At 42.7% G+C, this 21,972-nt stretch overlaps 1 protein-coding gene across 11 annotated transcripts in view; it reads right to left on the bottom strand.

Annotated features, from left to right (window-relative positions):
• CD44 (CD44 molecule (Indian blood group)) overlaps positions 1 to 21,972 on the bottom strand; it is an 84,078-nt gene that overhangs the window by 46,156 nt on the left and 15,950 nt on the right. For 10 of the 11 annotated variants that reach the window (XM_040980096.1, XM_040980097.1, XM_040980098.1 and 7 more), the window contains exons 2-3: positions 5,939 to 6,104; positions 1,636 to 1,769 (exon numbers count right to left, since the gene is read on the bottom strand). In XM_040980096.1, coding sequence (XP_040836030.1) covers positions 1,636 to 1,769; positions 5,939 to 6,104 — 300 coding nt within the window. The remainder of the gene's footprint in view (positions 1 to 1,635; positions 1,770 to 5,938; positions 6,105 to 21,972) is intronic. The other variant, XM_040980107.1, reaches the window with a different exon arrangement.

Below are 21,972 nucleotides of genomic sequence, written 5' to 3'. Positions count from 1 at the left end.
CGCAGTTTGCTTCCTTGTTTTGCTCATCTTCCCATAGGTTTGGTGACTTGTACATATTTGTCATGGGGTGGCACTCACGGCACACCAGGTTAAGCTACTGAAATATACACATCTTTTTTCAGAGTGACTGGGATTGACTCCCACCTATGCTTTTAATCAAGCTTCTTGCTAATGTGCCCCTTAACAAACAACACATGATGGCCAATGTTCTTGGGTTCCTATCAGTCATGTGGAAGATCCAGATGGAATTCTTGGCTCTTGACTTCAGCCTGGGCCAGCCCTGGCTGTTACAAATTTTGAGGCATGACGTAGTAGAGGAAAAAGCTCTGTTTCATTCTGTCATTCCATTCAAATACATAAATCAAATAAATGCATATGTGCGTATGTGTGCATACATATATATGTATACATATGTGCATATACATTTCCCAAAATTGGCTGACTTCACACTCAGCATTTCAACACTTTCCCTTTATTCTAAACTCTAGATTTTATGAATTCCTCTCCTGATCCCCAGTGCTGACATAATAGCACAGCCCAAAGCCACTGCTGTCAGCTCATAGTGACGGTTCTTCAGTTAAATCTGTAGTCTTTACATTCTATTAAAATACACAAGATCTGTTAATATCACGTGGACAGCATCCTGAGTAACTTTCAGACTTGTTTTTTTTTTTTTTTTTTAAACAGCCTCTTCCAATATTCAAGAAAAACAGTTTCATAAAAGATGGGCAAGAGTTTCCTGGAGGACTCATCTTTCCCTCTATGGGGACTAGAAGGCTCAGTTTGAGATGTAAGATTTGATTTTTGGCCTTTAAATAATCTATATTTGTGGTTTTGATATTTCTCAAAAGATTCAAAATTGTCAATGGATTGAATTCTCTAATCATTCTGGGAGCTGAGTTAGACTCACAAATATGTGTTTCCAGGCTAGCCGCTGGAGATATTTTACTTAACTTAGCTTTTTATTTTCCAGTTTTCTCAGCAGCCAGATACCAGACATCCAAGAAGGCAAAGGGTCTATTGCATACTCTGCTTCTTTGTCTTTATATCCTAGCTAAGCTAATTGGCTTGCATCAGCTCCCTACTGAAACCATACAGTGACTTCCACTGTGACAAAATGAACCAACCACTCTGTAATCTGGCCCCATTTACCTCTCTAACATCACTCCTTGGCTGTCTCCTCTCTGATCTTTGATTTGAGCCATGCTGGTCTCTCCGAAGTTTATGGAATAGACCAGGATGCTTCTATGTTGCTAACTTGGGACTGGCTCCTCATTCTGCTGATAACTTCTCTCCATCACCCAAATCAGGGTTATCCTTAATGCCTTGCCTTTGAGTCACTTGCCCTGACCACATTCCCAGGAAAACAGCCCTCTTCTCTCTGTATTCATCTTCCTTTCTTTGAATTCTTACTTCATTTGTTGACTTTCTATGAGATTTCTCATTGCTATTTGTTGAATAATTGCCTCCCTAACCACAGAGAAAGGAATCTTACTTCTACTGTACAACTACTCTGTGAGCATCTGTAAAATGAATTCCACTAATCTCCACTTAAACCGAAATGGAACTGATGCCAGCCACACTGCCAAAGGTTAACATGCCAGCAAAACAAAGATATAATAGCTGAAGACCCACCTGAAGCATTGAAGCAATATGTGTCGTACTGGGAGGTATTGGATTGGAGGATGTACACCCCTGTGTGGTTTGCAGCACAGATGGAGTTAGGGTTGATCCGCGGGATCACCACGTGCCCTTGTATGAACCCATACCTGCCGAAGAAAAACAAGAGTCTTCCCATTACACTGAGAAATGACCTATAAGACTGTGATGTGAATTTGAAAATCTCCCATCAAACAGCATTCAATACAGTGCAATACTTCATTCAGTTCCCCCAGAGGGGCTAGAAGTTTTGACATAAAAGTTGTGTGAAATCCAAGAATGGCAGCACATAGATAGTCCAAGAGATCTGCGAGGTTTGCAGAGTGATTTGATTAAAATATCATAATAGATTTTTTTTTAAAGATTTATTTTTTATTATTTTTTTCATTGGAAAGGTGGATATACAGAGAGGAGAGACAGAGAGGAAGATCTTCCATCCGATGATTCACTCCCCAAGTGAGCACAACGGGCCGATACTATGCCGATCCGAAGCCAGGAGCCTCTTCCGGGTCTCCCACGCGGGTGCAGGGTCCCAAAGCTTTGGGCCGTCCTCAACTGCTTTCCCAGGCCACAGGCAGGGAGCTGGAAGGGAAGCAGGGCTGCCGGGATTAGAACCGGCGCCCATATGGGATCCCGGGCGTGCAAGGCGAGGACCTTTAACCACTTGCGCCACCGCGCCGGGCCCCATAATAGATTTTTTAAATGAAGAAGATATATGAAAGAAAAAAAATTATTCCAAGAACAATTTGTGGGCAGAAATGTAGAGTTAGACAAACAGAAACTAATATGGGTTGCAGAAGAAGGAAGCTCTAATGGGAGGTTTGCTCTAGTTGCCAGCATCTTTCTAGAAAACAGAAAAGACTTGCTCCCATAAATTAAGAGGAGTTCTTCATTTTAGTCCTGCCCAATTTCATATCCTCTTCTTTTCAGGATTGAGTCATTCATCTCACACTCTTTTATTATAAACATAGAATTTAACTCCTATGGGACACACAGCACATTTTACCATACAAGCACCCTAGGTATAATTCTTTCACCAGTGACCATCATTAAAATAGGAATAATATTATCCAAGCAAGTAGAACACAATGGCTCATTTTGTTTAGGAACTTTCTGGAAGCAGCACAGACTAATACTGATCATGTCTCACTATTCCATAGCATGCTTTGGGGGCACACCACGCATGGAGACCGTTCCAGATGCAACATACAGAGCCTGAGGTCTCTTAGCAAGATCCTGGTGTCTGCATATTCATTTCTTGCAGATTTTTCCCAAATACAACATGCCTCCAAAAAGACATGTGGGTTCAGAAAATACCATTTATAGTGGAAGTGGTGTCGAGCTATAAGAACTCATTATGCCTTTACTGAAACGATAAAATGCTTGACTAGTTTCTCATCTGAATATAACTTGTTTCCCCCAAAGTCTCCTTACCTTGGTTGGGGGAAGGACACAATTAAATATGAATAAGTTTTCATGAAGCTGAGAAGTGGTACTAATCAGGGTGAGGCAGACAAAGAGGAACTATTAAGATTCTGTCCCAGCCCATGAGACTTCACTGTGAGTTCTTTGACAAATATCATTCAGAATCACCTAAGGGAGACTATGGAAATAAATTTTGCAATACTAAATACAAGCAATGGGTGAAATGACAGATTTGGGGAGGGGCATTTAAAAAAGCATTTATTGGGCCCGGCGCAGTGGCGCAAGTGGTTAAAGTCCTCGCCTTGCACGCCCGGGATCCCATATGGGCGCCGGTTCTAATCCCGGCAGCCCCGCTTCCCTTCCAGCTCCCTGCCTGTGGCCTGGGAAAGCAGTCGAGGATGGCCCAAAGCTTTGGGACCCTGCACCCGCGTGGGAGACTCGGAAGAGGCTCCTGGCTTCGGATCGGCATAGTATCGGCCCGTTGTGCTCACTTGGGGAGTGAATCATCGGACGGAAGATCTTCCTCTCTGTCTCTCCTCTCTGTATATCCGCCTTTCCAATGAAAAAATAATAAAAATAAATCTTTAAAAAAAAAATAAAAAAGCATTTATTTATTTTTATTGGAAAGGTAGATCAGATTTATGGAGAGAAGGAGAGTAAGAAAGACCTTCCATCCTCTAGTTCATTCCCTGAATGGTCACAATGACTAAAAGTGAGCTGATCTGAAACCAGGAGCCAGGAGCTTCTTCTGGGTTTCCCACATAGGTGTGGAGTCCCACCTGCACTAGTAGGCATCCTCTACTGCTTTCTCAGGCCACAAGCAGGAAGTTGGTTAGCAAGTAGATTAACCGGGATATGAACCAGTACCTATATGAGACCCCAGTGCTTGCAGAGAGATTTAGCCACTGAGCCATTGGACAAGACTATTTTTATTTTTTTTTCTAAAGAATATTTCTTGATTAACCTGTTCCCTCATACATGATATCAACAGGTGTGACACCAACATTCTAGATTTGAAAATATTGTCCTTGAAAGTTATTGCTGATCTCCACCGCAATATGCTACTTGTCCATTTAGCGTGTTGCATTACATATAAGTTGCATAAAATGTTTGTACACATGAGTTTGTGACATGTGACGATTCACAGGGAAGAATTTCATATTGAGTGAACCTGAGCAAACACACTCCTCTGCCTCTTGGTCCTAGGCTCAGACTAAGCAGGACTGGATCCTAGATCCTTTGTTAAAGTTATGTAACCCGGGATGAGTTGCAGATTTTCTTTAAGCTTCAGTAGTTTTACCTGCAAAGTGGCATAATAGCAACTCATCTAACAGATTAAAGTTTAAGGGAGAAGGTTTGACCAAGGAAACAGATTTCAGCTTCGAGTGTTTGATGATTGGCCACTGACAAGATGAAGAATTTCCTTTGTTCTCACCATAAGAGAATATATATATTGCAAAAATGTCTCGTCTGTGTCTCACAACCAAAAGCCAATCTACTGAATTTACTTAGCTTAGTGACCCAGTAAGGACCATCTTTAAACAATTAGCTATGGGAATAGAATAAGCGGGTTCACTACTTGGCCTTCCTTTGCTGCAGTCTGCAGCTCATGTAGCTACTGTAGCAATTTCCCTTTCTCTGTTATTTTATTTTTTTCCCACTATATTCTGGATGCATGTAGTGATTTTTATGTTTAGGTGATGCTACTCTACAGAGCATTCATTGACGACTGAACTGTATCACATTCTGTGCCATCCAACAGAGTAGTTATTGGCCATTTGTCACTCGATGAACACTTGAAATGTAGCTATTCCCAATGAAACACTGAACTCTTAATAGTATTCAACTCGTCTAAGTCATCGATGTGGCTACTGGTCACATATTAGTACAAGTAAGGCTGAAGATTATCCTTTTCTTTTTTGGCAAAAGTTACAGCCCCTATTCATAAGATGATTGCCTCTGTAATCAAGGGAAAGGAGAACTGCATTGAACTTGGACTTGGTGGCTTTCCTAAAGAGGGTTGCAGTCTCAGAAGCCATCTGTGGGTATGTACATGTGTGCAGTGAAGAAAAAAGGGGAAGTATGTTACCTAAGGACATTGCATAAAGCACAGAGAGTCTGACAGGTGCTGGCTGGGGTGGAAACTTCCGAGCAGTTGTTGAGATTACCCAGGTTTCCTTAAGTGAAAACAAACCAGAGCAAAACACTTTTTGCCGCAGTTGTCAACACTGTTTGCTCTTAATGTGCACACTGGCCACAGAACCTTCAGAAATTCAAAACCTAAGTCTCTTGTCTGCTCTGCCTTTCCGGGAGCAAGATGGTCTGAGAAAGGCTCTACAGAATGCTCGGATCACTAATAGGAGCCCCTTCAATGTCCCTAATAGTAACACATATTTGAATAATATGTCTTTTTATTTACTTTGTCAAATGAGAGGAACATAGAAGAGAAACCAAAATAAAGCAAAAACTTGTGTGAAAAATGTTCGCTGAGCCAAGATTTGCAGAGCCAAGACTCTACCAGACACATCCTTAGGGTAAACACATTATTTGGTGTATGTTTTCTTGTGGTTCCACCCTATCAAAGCCAGAATAGCTCTGTGGAAGCACATTAGGCAGGAAGATTTCAATCAATATATTCTTTAATGGCTTCTCTGGACTTCCCATGGATGATTCACAAAGGCGTTTCAAGCCGACTTTAAATTCCAGTGGCCATACCGGTTCCACAGTGACGTGGCCAAATTAATGGGTGGGGCTCACTCTTGAGGCTCAGCTGTCAGAGAAGAGACTTGCAGTTCTCAGCCCCACCCTCTGGACCCAGGCTCCCCCAATGCGGGAACAGGTGCTGGTCTCTTACCTGCAGGTCTCAAACCCCTTCTCCAGGGCCTGCTCCATCTGAGCCATGGTGGGCAGGCTGCTGTTAAAAGCCTTGCACAGATCCTCTGCCTCTGTCCGGGAGATGCTGTAGCGGCCATTTTTCTCCACATGGAATACACCTGCAAAGCGGCAGGTGATATTCAAATCTGTGGATGAAACAGAAATGTTAGATTGTTTTGCATCAGTAATTTTTTTACATAAAGGTAGATTAATAAGCAAAAGTTCATTTTAGGTTAGGCTCATTTAAAAACTAAATTAATACTCTGCCTGCCAGAGCCTTCAAAATTCACTCCAGCCTTGCAAAGCACTGTTATTAAATGAAGTTCAAACATGAAGTAAGATATGGGAAAGCTGCATTACTCCTATGTGCTCTCCACTGACTGCTACACAGTGGCATCTTTTCCCAGTTTGTTTATTGAAAACACACATACACATACATACACATTATATGTATACATAATATAAGAACATATGTACACATGTGTTTGTGTAGTTGCAATATCACTGAATATACAGTTTAGATTCAGTCCTCTTTTATTGAGAGCATCTTCCTGTAGTAAGATGGTGTGCCTCACTGGCTTAGAATTTCCAATGGCTTCTGGTTGCACACAAAATAATGTTCCTTATCATGGCCAAGACAATAGGATCTGGTTCTTGCTCCCTCTGTTGTTTCCACATAGCTTGCCTTGTTCTATTCACAAAGCTTTCTTTCATTTCCTCAGGAACCATGAGTCCCCTCCCATCTTACAACGTTTGTAGCTGTCTGTCCCTTTGCCTGGAATGTTCTATCCTGTGACAGTTACTACTTATGTAGCTCATTTGCATAACCAAGAAACTCAATTCCTCATTCTCTCCCTTATAGAATCCCTCTCTGAGTAGTGTATCCAGTCCCCAGGCTCTACCATGATATCTGGCTGTTGTGTCTTCACAACCTGTTCACCTCTTGGTGTACTGATTGCTGTCTCCCCAACCTGGAATGAAAGCTACAAGAAAGCAAAGGCCTTCTACGTCTTCATAGAAGCAGACCTACAACACCTACAACAGCGGTTCCTGACAGAGAGTAGCGGCTCAACAAAAATCACTGACTCAATACATGACTCACTGACATTTCCTCAGGAACATAGTTTTTTACATTTTGACAGATCCCTGCTAGATGCTTCCAAGAGTTTTATTGCAAATGAAGCCCAACTGTCATCAATTGAATGAAGAATAATTTAATACGAATACTCTTACGAGTTTTGCAGACAGTAATTTGAAATCTACATAGGGAACAGGAAACCAACTTGTTCTGATTGGTCCTCTGTAGCAATTTCAAAAGGTCTCAAAGACTTCATTGGAAACTTATTATTCTTCTGTAACTACACTGACCCCAACTTGCGCTTAAGTAGACCCCACATAGAAAAGTTTACTCACTGAAGCTGTCCTGGTGAGACTCGGCTCCTCTTCAGTGCTTACTTGGGCCTAATGACAGTCTTACTTTCAGAGGACACACTGATATTGGTTTTGGACACTGGCCTAGTGCTACCCTAGGCACCACCCTCATGTCACTTGGGAGTCAGCCTGCAGTCAGACAGAACTGTCCATAACCCAGACACACCACCTTGCCCAGAGGCAGGTCCAGAGGTAGTTAGAAAAACCTACTTCTTTATCAGTGAGAAAACTAAGAAATGAGTTGCTCAAGTATTTCCAGCCAGAGCCACTGTCTCCTTTCTGAAGCTCAGCCTTGTTGAATGTGCCTGGAATGACAGATTTGTGAGAGGGCATCTGTGACCGCAGTGCCTCTGAGTACTCATCACCCAGGTTCTGTGTCGTGTTATTTTCAACATAATCTTAGAAGGTGTATCTATGTCCAATCGTATTTCAAAGAGCTCAAGAAAAAGTGAATTTAACAATGTTTATTTTTCTGAAGAATTTTTTTTGAAATTTATGTGTAGATGTCTCCATGAACAATTTGTAGTACCCTCGTAGACTCTATTTATTGGCTAATACAGTTAAATGATAATAGAAGAACTGAAAATCCATTTCAGGTGAGCTTAACACCAAAAACCAAGATTTGAACCACTTTACTAGCTGCTCAAAGAACCTTTCACATCAACAGAGCAACTGGAGAAAGAGAAGAGGCACCTAAACAATGGTTAAAGAATGACAAAGTGCAGCCATTGTTACTGAATTGTATGGGGAACCACTACTTCCTCTCGCCTGAACAGGAAGCAGGTTCCAACCACTAGAAAATGACAAATGGAAAATGAGATAACAGAACGGTTAGAAGTCAGTGCTACCTTCCTTGTTTCTGAAAAAGTGGGAGGGGGAAGTGAAGAAGAAGAAATGGAGCTTGTAAAGACAGAAGCCAGTGTCAACGACTTCTCCTCTGTTTTGGTTGAATAGTAAGCATGCAAGTGTTCAAAAAAAGAAAAATTAGAACTTGGAAAACAGAGACAGGGAAAAGATGCTTTTATGTGGTTAATTCCTTATCAGGTCTAACATGTCTCCTTAAGCCACTCCCGCAACACTTGGCTGATGAGGCAGCAGGAGAACAGAGGAAGGAAATGCGTAAGGCTCTTTTGAAATACTATTTGCTTTTACTGACATTTTCAGCTTTGGTCTCAGTTGGCCAATCCTACAAAAGAAAACTGTCACTGTGAGTGACAGCCCTTCCGGGGCCTCCCTTGCCCAGCAAACAAATGAGAAACAGCTCCTTGGAGGAGGGGCTGGCAAGGAATACTGGGTCAGACACTAAATGAGCCACTCACCTGTCTGCTCCAGGCCCAAGTGGCTGCTATCACTGCCAGGTTAAAAAGAAAGTATGAGACAAGGACAGTGGGTTGATGTGAAATGGCAGTTTCTTCTTTATCAGTATCAATTCTAGCTTGCCACGTGGCAGATAGAATAATATGAAAATGCAAGAGAAGGCAACCGAGGCCAAGACTTCTGAGTAAAATCTCTTGAGTTTCCTGTGCAGCAGCCAACAGGAATTTATAGACTATACACATGTGCATTTGCATTGTATCATCGTGCCTGGAAATACATTTGCAAATGAGTGCAGGGTCTGTGTATCTATGGGTAGCCAAGATGTGATACAACACATATACTTGACTTTCAACAGGGCCTGTGTGCTGTAACTATCTGCAAAGGGCCTTTGAATGAATGCAGGCTTCCTAAACAAAGTGGAAATTTCACAACTTGCATTTATCATAATCTCAGGGAAATATCCAGTTCCTAATCCCGACAGCATTGAGCCACTTGGGGATTGCCCAGATGGTGCCAAAGACTTCTTTTCAGTTCAACTGTCTCATTAAGGTTCTTCTTATCTTGTAAAAAAAACTAAGCTTTCAGAACTCTGTATCATTTAAGCCCCAACAACTTATCAAGACTTCCCAATAGGCTTTTTTTAACACTCATAAATATCTAAATTACTACCCTAAAGGGCAGTAATAGTCCCAACAGCAGTAATAGCAGCCAATACTGATGTGCACTTAACGATGTCCATGCTAGGCACTGCTCCAAACATGTTACAAGAATGAACTCATTTTATCCTTAAAACAACCTTATGAAGTAGTTTATATTTTTATCCACACTTTCCAGACATAGCAACTTAAGACACAGGGAAGAGAATATATTAAAAAAAAATTTAAAAAAAGCCCAGATTCACAGAGGTAGCAATGATGGAGCTGATATTCAAATTCAACCAACCTGGACACCAAGCATTTATGGCCTTAACCACTGGAATGCTACACATAACCCCAAGGCAGGTGGCTTTAACTGACCTTCCAACTGTACCAGAGCTTAGCTGACAACACTTGCAAGGCTTAAGTAGTGTTAAGAGGAGGGTTGATTCACCAATAGCCACAGAAGACCCCTGGGCAGAGCCCATGCTAGCCGTACCACAGGCTGCCACAGGGAGGCAGGACTCCCTGGATGTCTGCCTGTGCTCCTGAGTTGCACAGATTACTGCAATTTGGGATCCACTTCAATTTAAGAGGCTAACATTAAATGGCCAATTGCATCTCTCAGACAAGCCTTTCCAACTGGACATATATCAACAGTGGTTTCCTTTGAGCCCTCTGGCCTCCAATAAATCTCCTGTATCATGCAGTGAATCAACTATGGCAAATCCCTTGCTCTAGCAGACAGGGTGAGCTCAACAGAAAACACTGAACACTAGAGACTGCTTTCAGATTGATAGAGAAACCTTCTGAGAGAGAAAAAAAAACAAGCCAGGACTCCATCATGTTCATCACCTCAGGGCTGGGGACAGGGGAAGCAACATTTAGCATCCAGGAGCCTCTGCTACCTACATGGAAACAGACCTGTTAGCGGACCTGTCAGGAATAGGATTACACTCGCAGGAAGATTGCTCTGAATTTCAGCCAAGTTTGGGTCTAACCAAAGCTGGTTCCAACCTAGACTCTGAAACCTACTTCAGGTTATGCAGTTCATTAGTCACGCATACCCTTCTCCCTGAAAGGATGGCAATACCAATCAGCCCGGATTTAGTCAGATGAAGTATCCAACATTGGATAAGTCATATATCACTTAGTAATTAGAGACAATGGATGTTGCATATTTAGTTGCTGTTTTCTGTACTTCAATGAACCTAATTCTCACAAAGACACTGTGAGGCAGGTGCTATTTCCAAACCCATTTTAGGATCAAGGAAACAGAGGCACCAATTGGTCCAGTTACTTGCCCACAGTCACCAAAGTGAAAGAGTTAGGGTTTCAACCCATGTGCTTCGCTATATACTCAGCAGGCTCTTGGTTAAAGTTACTCTTACTGGCTAAATCGTTGATCTTACCTAAAATTTTCCCTAAGCCTTAGCTCAAGGAAAAGAGGTATCTCCAATAAAATCACCAAGCACATTCCTAAATCTGGCCTATATTGTAGAGACAGAGCAGAACATCTCCTTTGTTTGCCCTGGTCACTTCCCAGTGGTAGGTGATAGGAAATCACAGGGGCCATCAGATGGGAAGAGAGCACCGTGTAATTTTCCTCCAAAGTTTACCATTATCTACATCTTCCCAAACTTTCCTGAGAGCTGAGAGGAGGTGATTCACACAGCTGGCTAGTGATGAGGCTGGAAGATCAAGGGTTTTCAGCCTCCACTCCAGGAGATGGTCTTCACAGTGGGGCAGGGGGTGTCTGTGAACCTGTGAAATTGTGTGCAAGACTGCAGGGAGAATGAAGTTCAGGTGCAAGCGTTTCAATAGGGCAGAACTGCTGATTTTCACCGGTTCTTAATAGAATTCTGTGATACAACCACGTAAACGAGGACTCAGAATCTCCAGGATTCAGGCATTTTTGAATTTTCCCTGTGGGCTTTAACAACAGCAGGAACTGTGACTCTCTTCTGTACCATCCTATCCCCAATAGCTAACACAATCTTCCATGATAAGCAAATGTTGAGTAAATAAATGAATAGACAGATGTTCTTTTGTCTCTGTCACTCCCACCTCTGTAAAAGGAGCTGAGTTTGTGGTACACAAAAATCACATCTCAGATTCCCTCCCTATGTTATAGCTAAAGTATCACCAACTGGGCTGTATGAACTTCCTGTTGGACATTCAAAACATCTTCAACCCGAAGCTTGGCTTCTGGAAATGTCTGCTGCTTCGGACATCAATTTACAGTTTTGCAACTGGACTTCTCCATTTCAGATTTCAGGTCATCATCAGTGATAGGCATGGCATGTTCACACCCTCTCTTAGTGCCATTTCTGGGAACTGATCTCCTGTAAAAGAATAAATATGGAGGCCTCCAGAAGACAGGAGACATCCTATCATGCTCTATGAGAAGCGAATGTCAGTTCTCCAAACTTTCTTTGGTTCCAGACCATGAGGATTAAAGAGCAGGGCCTGTGCTCAAGAGTAGGGCTGTAGGGGAAAAAAATAACATCAGTAATGGACCTTCTCTACTCTCCCTGGAGAGAGAAGGCTCTAAAATTTTGACAGGCAGTATCTTTCTCAGCAGTGAGCTGGCCTCTCTGACTCTACCCAGTGCTCTTTCCGTGATCCTTTGAGAAGTGAAACTAAGCAATCCTCCCACAATACTCACATTTCCTAATTTTTACCTTCCGAATGCTCTGACTGGAGTCAGACAGAGCTCATGCTGGGAGGGCCTTGGGATTCTAGGTTCGTCCAGGGCTGAGCTATCACCCCTGAGATTGTCCTGGTGAGATTTTGAGATATCGGTTGCCAAAGTCTAATGATGAGACAGACCAAGTTAAGAATCTGGGATGAGCTATCTGGAATCCTGATTCTCTATGCAGTCTGTCCCCAACCTGGTGGAGCTCTGGGAGTCAGCCACACACAGACAGTAGCAGCCCAATGAGTTGGGGAGTTCTCTGCATACTTTACTTTTATAGTGTTTATCATTAAAAAGCCAGGATTCTATTTCTGTCCTCTGATTTGCTGAGCTCATGTCTAAAGCAGCAGATTACCCAACTCATAAACCTAACTGAACTGATTCTGATTAGAAAGAGGGCCAATTTTTAAATAGCCTTATAGCTAATTGGATTATCCACATTTAACACCAAGATAGGCAATAGAGAATATCCAACCAAATTCTCTTGTGACACAGAAAATAAAAAGTCAAAAAGACTAGACATAGTCACCCAGGCAGTTACAAGAAAAGCAGAACCCCAGGGGTCTGTAATTGCAGATTCCTGACTCCTACTCCAGTGTTCTTGCTGCAGAGCTGTCATTAATCACAGGTTTGAGTAAGCTGTCCCCAGTAAAGCCACACTCCATGGTTTAACAAGACATGAAGGAGTCATTCTTTCCTTCATTTATCTGATGTCTTCAAAGCCCAAAACTTTGCTTCTGGGAGTCTTTCTAGCTCTTGGAGCCCCTGTTGCCACCCAGGCTGGCCAAGGCAGAAGACTGGCAGTCTTCCTACTGCCCTCACAGCTGTCGCTCCCATCTCCTGATGTCCATGTGCTGGGCGCCTGGTCAAAGGATGCATTGTTCAGCACTCATTTTTTGAATGAGGCCAAAATCACACTCGGTGGCCGAATTGCCCTTGGCTGCCCAGTGCAGACCATGAGTCTTGAGTGACTCAGTCTATCCCGGAATTGCCCTGGAGGCGGATGAAGGTTTAATGAGCACAGAGAACAGTCATACCCAATCATGCCCAGAGTATTTCCTCCAGAATGTGTCTTTGGGTTGCTTTCAACTGAGCTATTCATCTCTCGGCACTTACAAGGAAGTGCACCCCAACTTCTCAGTGCCTGGTTAGCTCCGCTAATCTCTCAGTGTCTTGTCAACTAGTGTGGAGCCTGCCATGGCAGTCAACATTGAACAAGCAAGGGCCCATCACAGCCATCCTATTGGAGAATCCAGAGAGTGCTCTTAAATGTTCGCCTACCCTTCAATCAAGACCTTCAAACAACCTACCCAGTGTACAGCTCAGAAAGCTCTGGGGTAAAACCCCATTACTCCCTCCCAGTGCAGTGATGTTGACTGGGGAAAGGAGAGGATATGGAGAAACTATTCAGGCCTCCTGCTTATGGGTCCCACAGAGTCTTCTGGCAAAGGAGAATGTACCCCATAACTGTTGCATTGCTGCACAAGGTTTCTAAAAGCTCAAGTGGTCTTTGGGGTGCAAGTCTCCAGGAAGACAGTGGAGAGAAAGAAACCACAGTGTGTATATACCCTTGTGTGTTGCCATGACTACCAGGAAATCCTCTGGCCTTGAAACCTTTGTTTTCTTCTCTTTTGGATCTTATTGATTTAGCAGATTGACTAGTACAAACCCAGGATGTGGTGAACAAAATGAAAGGCACATTAGGGGCTCACTGAAGAAAAAAAGAAAAACAGATTGTTCCATTTAGGCTTTTGTGCAGATTGGTTTTTTCTGAGCTGTTACAGTACTTCTACTTCATCTGTTTTGCACAGCTCCTGCTCATGTATAGAGCTAGAACTTGGAGGAACTGTCTATCTTTAATTTGGGGGAAGTACTCATGAGAGTGGAGTGAGGCTAAGAAACTGTGACTCACAGGTAATATCTCCATTTTAGAGGTGATGAGTGGGTCATTGATGTACTAATGAGTAAGGGGCCTCTTTCCCAGAATAGGATGCACTTGTTCTAGTCTAAATCTTGTTAATTATAAGCTGTATGACCTTGAATGACTCAGTGCAGTTCTCCTGGGCATTCCCAGGCTTCAGGCCTCCCAGGAAGTTAGAAGGCAATGTTAAAATGTCCCAACGCTTATCAAACAGTTCTATTGGGATTAAGACACATTTGGGTTCCGTGATATGCAGAACAGTGTAGCTCAGCAGACTTTGGTGAGCTTGCCCTAGAAGAGTGTCTTTCACCAACTACACAGCACTTTAATATCCCAAGAGGCTGCAGAAACTAGGGTCAACAGACCTGTGTTACAGACAGAGAAGTCAGGAAAGAATAGAGTCAAAGCCTTATGGAGAGTTTCATAAACTCAGACCTTGATTCCCATTTTCCAGGTCTACTGATTCTCCCCCAGTTCTATGGGGCTGCACTGTCATTTCAGATTGTCAACAAGCAGTGAGGATCGGCAGCAACTCTCAGAGACAGAAGTGACACTTTTCAGTCTGAGGCAGAACCACATTTAAGATCAGTTAAAGTAGAACTGGGACAGTAGGAGTTCAAGTAAGACAGGAGACATAGGCCCCAGAGCCTCAACACACTAGATGCTCACACTTGTTAAACCCATTCCTAATTCTACCAATGGATCTGGCACTTCCACAATGACAAGGCCCTGTGCGCCAGCCTGGAAAACACTGTCATAAGAGCCAATCTTAGCAGTGATAACCATCACTGAGCAAGCATTGCAATGTGCCAGGAGGTTTAGCTATCCTGTGTGATGGCTGCAGAAACAAAGATTAGCACAGTGTCCTACAGCTTGCAGGCTGTAACCCACATGAAATGCTTTGACACATGATACATGCTCGGTATCCTAGTTTTGCATTGTACTCCCTTGATATCAAAAACAAAAAACACATTGCAACTTTAAGTGTTTCACAAAGATTGTCCCTAGTTCACAACGCAGAGAAGAGACAGCAAAGTCTAAATTTGCAATTGTGTTCTGTACGCATTGGGTTAGCAATGAACTTTACAAGGTTTGTATAAGCAGAAATTGTAATGAATCCTCTGGTCCTTCAAGATACAGCCATTCAGATGGAGAGGAAGAAAGGGCTACCACCCTTGGCTTTACAGACCAATTGCAACACATAACCCACCTAACATCCTCTAAAAAAAAAAAAAAAAAAAAAAAACTTGAATGAATTGAGATATCACTTCATTAGACTCTACTCCAAACATTTCAGCAGGTGTAACATCACATGAATCTTGGAGGATCCTTGAGAGATCAGCTCTCAGCACCATCTCCATTTCACAGATGAAATAAAGGAGCCTCAAAATACAACTGACCCAACATCCTCCTGTGATAGTAGCATGACCTAGTAGTCAAACCTGGCCTCTGGCATGAAGTTGGCCAAGATTCAGTTTACCAAGCCCACACCTCCATGCTTGGAACACACAGGTTCCCATACTGGAGGCTTGAAATGCAAGTAAACTGTGGGGTAAGAGGATTGGAGGTTGGAACTCCAATAGCTGAGCCCCTGGCTAGGCTTCCCAGTAGCAGAGGCTAAGAGAAACTAAGAACTGTTTCAGGTGACACTATTTACAGGTCAAACTGACTTCTTTCTTAGTCACTTACTGGTGCACTTGACTTAAGGAAGTTCCAAGTTAGAAGAAACATCATGCTCATTTCCAGATACTTTGAACTCCATTGGGCTAATATTTGCTTAATGCCACACAAATAGAGCTGGTGGATGAAACTTGTATTATGCCCTCCTTGCAGGAAATAGCTAATAGACCACAAAAGACGGAGAGAATTTCATGAAAATATCAGCCCTGTATTGTCTAGGAGGCCTGTGTCTAAACAGAGCTGCCCCTCTAGGGACTATAGTGAGAGGAAAAGCTCAATGAATGGATTGGATCTCTGCCTAACTGGAATTAGCAGACAGGTCAGCAGTTCTGTTGTTCCCAGGAGGACATCTGCTCTTTCCACAGTAGATGATATCTACCACTGGATACTCCACAGATAGATGCTGCTTAACACTTCCACACACACCACCACATCGCTGCATAGGTGGGACAATGCTGAGAGGCACTAGGGGCCTCACAGTCCCCATGGCCCCTTTTCCTATCACATTACAAAGCCTAACTGAATGTTGGTGAGGTTGCATACTTTTCTAGGAAGATGCCTGAGTTGCAGCTTATTAGGAAACAAAGTCATTCAAAGTCCTGATGCTTGGTTTCCAATGTTCCTTTACCCAGAGCTTACTTTACAAGCAGTAATAACTTTGAGGTTGATCAAGACAACAAGATTTGTGCGTTTGGATTACCATTTTTCTCTTCAACTACCTCAATAGCAAAGTGAATTAGCTGAAAAAGCAACAACAACAAAACAACTTCAACACAAAAGCATTGCAAGTGACTACATGGAGTTTTGACTTTATACTGATCCTAAACTCAGAGGGCTCAGAAGTCTCCTGCTCACATCCTAATAACTTAGACTCTCTTATCACCATCTCTTTCAATCAGATGCTAAAATGAACAGATGTGCAAGTATGTGCAAGATCTCCTCCCAAGTCCAAGAACCCTAGCGTTATTCAGCCTTCAGATATTGTTTTATTTGAAGAGGCAAAGAGAGAAAGAGTGAGAGCAAGATCTTGAGCAAATGCAATTCTGTTGGTTTACTCCCTAAAAACCCACAATGCTATCATTGGCAGGCTGCATTAAAACCAGGAGCCAGGTGCTAAATCCAGCATGGCTGGCCAGGAGCAAACTATTGAAGTCATCACCTGCTGCCTCCCAGGTGTTTGTTAGCGGAAATCTGGAATCAGGAGCCAGAGCCAAACCTCGAATCCAGCCACCCACTATGGGACTCTGGTGTCTCAACTGCCAGACCAAATGCCCACCTCTCATTCCTCAGATGAGAAACATTTCAAAGAAAACATTTCAAAGAAAAATTCTTGCCAAGAAAGAGACTGGATCCTGAAGGTATTTTTAAAATCTAGGCCAAAAGATTTCCTGGATTAATACAGTTCCAATTGCTCTGTGAAGTAATAGCTTGTAACTCATACCTCTCCCCTGGATTTCAGTCTGCAAAGTCTCTTCTGTAACAGCAGAGGCCGGTTTCAAATGCCAGGTTCCAAAGAACTCATTTCAGACAAGCTTTTAACTCCAACTCAAGCCAAAGGATTTGGACTCACATTTTTGCCACTGAGTTCACTGAGTTAGGCTAGAATGGGCCAAATTTTATTTTCTGCTTTTAAGGAATATGTCCTCTGAAAAGATCCAGGAGTTGGAAGTAGATGAAGTTACAAGTGGACCTGCTATGAAGTTGTCAAAAATAAACAAACAAATGAAGTCTTGATTTTTCTTCAAATAAATGGCCATTGAACACCACAAGGGATCACACGTGCTGGAAGTGGATTCTTTCCCCAGAGCCACTGAGAGGAGTGCCAGAAACCTCCAAGTGAGAACAAATGAGCCTCTTCTGATGAAATCTTTGCCTCTCAAAACACCAATGGCCTCAGTCAGGCACAGCACAAGGTATGGGTTCACAGGAACTTCTATGAGGTATGCACATTGTGCCAGTGATAGCTCTGTAGACTGGAAATACAGGCAAATTGTATACCCTCTGGGGGCTTATTTTCTAGTATGGGAATAAAGGCAGCATATGGGTTTGTGATTAATATATGAACAAAGTAATTGCAGATAGTAATAGCACTAGAAAGAAAATAAGATGCTATAATAGACAATAATAGAGGCTGCTTTGACAGGTGGTAGATACAATCTGATGCTAGCTATTTTTATGAACTAATGGGTATATTTTATTCATTTGTTATGGGCCTTTTCTGGGGAGGGAGTAAGATACCTTACAAAAAGACATTGTATACACACACAGGGTTAGATTTGGAATTCATATTTACCTTCTAGGGATCATAAAGAAATATTCTGAGAATCTGGGCTTAGTAAGGTGTAAAAGAACATTTGGAGGGCAGGTGAGTGATCTGGCTTGGGTGTAAGAACCCATTTGAGTCAGAGATGGTAGTAGCTGGGTTTGATGATCTCTAGGTTCCCTGTCTACCCAGCCTTGTGCTCCTAGAAGGAGCAGTCTCCATTGCTTCCCTTCTGCCAACAATCCAGAAACTTGAACGCCCTCTTCTTGTATGTAGGAAAGCAGAATTCGTTCTGGCATCAGGGCAGTAAGTTTACCAGGCAGGGTGGAGGAGCCAGTAGAGGGAAAAGAACAGACAAAACAAGAGAGTGTCACCAGCCTCCTTCTCTCAGATTACACTGAGTGAGCGAAAAAGGGCTTTCAGCACACAGAGACCAGAGCTGTCTCCACTACAGAGTTACAGAAAAAGAATGGTTTCAATTAGGAGAAACTCAGCAGTTACTGATCTCCTTAGAGAGAATCCTTCTAAATTACTACAAAGAGCCCCAGTGCTCCCAGGGAATTTCAGCATCTTGGGCCAATTCAAATCGTTTTTCAGAGACAATCCTGGCCAGAGGCCACACTGAGCATCCCCCATCTGGACAATGGGGATTGTGATCTCACCCACCACTTGCTGGCTCCCTGATCCTTGGTGGTCTTGGAGGCTCCAAGGCCCAAGAGAAGAACAAGGAGAGAACAGTTCCCACCACCTCCTTTGCTGAAGATGCTTCCCAGGGTTTCGACCCTGCTCTAAGTCCTTTAACTCTCAAGGAGTCAAGATCATCTGGAAACAGAGAAGCCTTAAATTTTCAAGGTCTCCAGTTCCACGGTTGGAAGAAAAGGATTAACCCCATAAAGGTGGATGGGAAACTGTGGAATAGGTGCTTAAAGGGAAAGGTGTTCAGGATTTAGTTTCAGTTCCATTACCTTAAGAGCAGGGCTGTCTCAGCCCAGCTTCTTCCTCCTGATGAACTTCAATTGTTAAGGCAATAAAATGGCTCTGATGGACGTCAGCCATTCATTTGCTCAATGTGTTTGCTGCAAACCTCATAGAGAAGGGTGCAAACACATATAAAGTGAATGTAAGGGTAGAGTTCAGACGGCGACAGATTCTCGGTGAATCTCAAAATTTCTCCTCTCACAGGAAGATAAAACCTTGGGTTACCAGCCTCAGCTGTGCTGAATACTGTAGGGAGCCCTAGTATCTAAATGTGTGATGAGTTTATACTGTGAAAAAATATTTGGGCTTTGATAATCGGCTGCTTTTATCCCAAACAACAGTCCAAAGTAATCCTCTGTGGAAAGTAAAAGGGAGTACCTGATGTGAATGCAAACAATCCTGTTAAAATGTGCAAACGCCTTACTCACTTCTGAGGTGTGGCCGGGAGAGACAGGTAGGCAGTTAAAGGCAATTAGAGATCTTTCTGGAGATGAGAGACTGGAACTCTGGAATGATTGATGGATGGGCACTTACTGTTCTTGGAAGCATCAACCCCTGCCCACTCCCTCCACCACTCATCCCTACTCAGTTCCACCTTTTACAACTGGAAAATCCAGAAGTCATGCTTCAAGTGGGCTCTGAGAAACTCCCAAATCCCCCAAAGTGAGAAGGATGCTGCTGTATGAAATTGCCTTCAAGAGCCTATCTGTACTCTGAGACCAGGGGACAGCGCTGGAAAGCAACATTTTGATCAGAGGTGAAAGAAAATACTAGCTCTTCTTCTGGCTTAGACAGAAGACAGGAAAGGCTGATCCTGCTGAAACAAGCAGCCTGGGAGGCTACCTGTAATTGTGCAAGTAAAGACAGGACCCAGAGTGTGCTGCCGCATCAGCTTTCAAGGGCTCTCGCAGTAACCAAGGTTCCCAGAACATCACAGGCTGCTGTATCGACTCAGCAGGAGTTGTTCCTGTAAGCACATGTTGGGGGTCAGTGCTTGGGTGTGCTCATCTTGCTAAATGTAATGAGATTGAATTGCTCATGATCTACCCAGAAATGCAACGAAAATCTTCTGAAGGCCATTGGAAACATTTCCCAAGCATGGCAGGAACATAGTGGGGGCTGCATGGCGAAGGGGGAATGCCAAGGTAATTATGATCATTCCAGTAATCATCATGAGTACTGCCGGACACTCAACTCATGCCAGCTGTTCTATCATGAACTTCACATACATGATCATCAGCTAGAGGTATAATGGCCTTATTTTAAAAAATAAGAAAATTGAGGCATGAAGAGGTAATGTAAATTGCATAGGGCCATATAACTAAAACAGCAAGACCTGAACCCAACACTAACTTCTGAACCTACTCTGCTTTTAGAGGGCCTTTTCCAGGACTCAAACTCTAATCTCCCCAGGGTCCCTGACAGCTCAGTCACTCAAAACCCTGAGTTAAAGAACTTCAATCCTAGCCTTTAGAAGATAGGAAATCTGACCTTTAAAATGTTCCTTGCCAAACTATTTGAAAATGGGCCCAGTTTTGAATGGCTTCAGGGGTCAAGAAAACTCATTTTAAAAGGAAATCAGATGGACTTTCTAAAACTTTCAACAATGCTGAACACAAAAGTGACTGCTGACGTTAGCTTACCAAACAATGAAAACCACAGGAAACACAAAGAGATAATTGGGCACCTTTTTAATGTCATGAACAGCAGTTCTGAAGCAAGCCTGTGCATTATCTCACAGTGCAGGTTTAAAAAAGAGTTTAACCCCAAATACATCCCAGAACAGAGCTGTAGGGCGTTCCTCCTTCTGCCTCCACTAACAAGGAGTCTGGAGTATCCAAGATAAACCCGGTCCCAACTGCCCCATCTCTAAACGGAAAGTGTGTCTTCCTTGTTCTTCACAGCTATCCTAAGTAGTCAGATGTTGCATACATTGAGTGCCCTGTGGTGCCCTGGCAGGAAACCATGGAAGAGAACTTAGGTGTTGCCAGCTATGGAAAGGGGTTCAATGGCTTTCCTCCACCTCCAAGCTCCAGGATCCCATATAAGTGCCATTTTGCATCCCAAATGCTCCACTTCCCATCCAGCTCCCTGCTTGTGGCCTGGAAAAGCTGTGAAAGATGGCCCAAAGCTTTGGGACTCTGCATTCTTGTGGGAGACCAGAAAGAGGTCTCAGGTTTCAGACTGACTCAGCTCCAGGTGTTGCCACCATTTGAGGAGTGAACCAGCAGAAGGATCTTTCTCTGTTTCTCCTCTTTGTAAATCTGCCTTTCCAATAAAAATAAATACATTTTCAATTAAAAAAAAAACAGTGAAATAAAAAACTCACGAAGGCTTCCAATCATAATGCCAGTGTCATGAGCTAACTGTATGGCCCAGAAAATCCTTCTGGTCATATTTGGTTTTATTGAAAGGCTGATGTACTGAGCCCTTGAGTGTTGGACTCAAACTCTTAGGAAGAAAAAATGTTACATATAAGATTCAAAAATGAATCACAGACTCTGAAAGAAAATATGTCCTTGGGTTGTTAATGCAGTATGATGACACGGACATCAACTTTGGAGTAGAAAACTAGGGTTTCTATGCTGAATTGTACAAATTACTTATGACTTGACTTTTATTTACCTTGAAAAAGTCATTAACTTTCTTCCCATACAGGTGGATACTAATGCCAACCCCAAAGTTAATTTGAAGACTGGACCAGATAATGGAGATGAAAAAACTTGGGGGCACATTAAAACACTCTAGTTGAATAGTGGAGTAGAAAAGGAAGCTGGCCATTTCCCTGGGAAATCATCATCTTGTAATTTACAAGAAGAGGTGCTCCTTTAAGGTCATAGAAATTCAATTTTACCAGATTATTTTAGAGTAGTTTGTCTCACACATGGTGCTACAATGAGTTACAAGTAATAAGTTTCTAATAATAAAGTACTCAAGTGTGCAAAAGATTGACTATTATTGACTATTTATTGAAAATTCTAACAGATTTAAGGTAACTCTCTAATAACGATTTTCTTTTGTGAAGTAGAAGAAAGGAAATATTTGTTGTTAGTGTGACTGAGCCACAGACCATCTAAACCTCAACCCACAG

The sequence above is a fragment of the Ochotona curzoniae genome, unplaced genomic scaffold (assembly GCF_017591425.1).
Source record: "Ochotona curzoniae isolate NIBS_2020 unplaced genomic scaffold, NIBS_Ocur_1.0 contig_3432, whole genome shotgun sequence".
Lineage (NCBI taxonomy): Eukaryota > Metazoa > Chordata > Mammalia > Lagomorpha > Ochotonidae > Ochotona > Ochotona curzoniae.
Note: the sequence above shows the minus strand (reverse complement) of the source record. Positions and strands in the feature narration are given on the sequence as shown.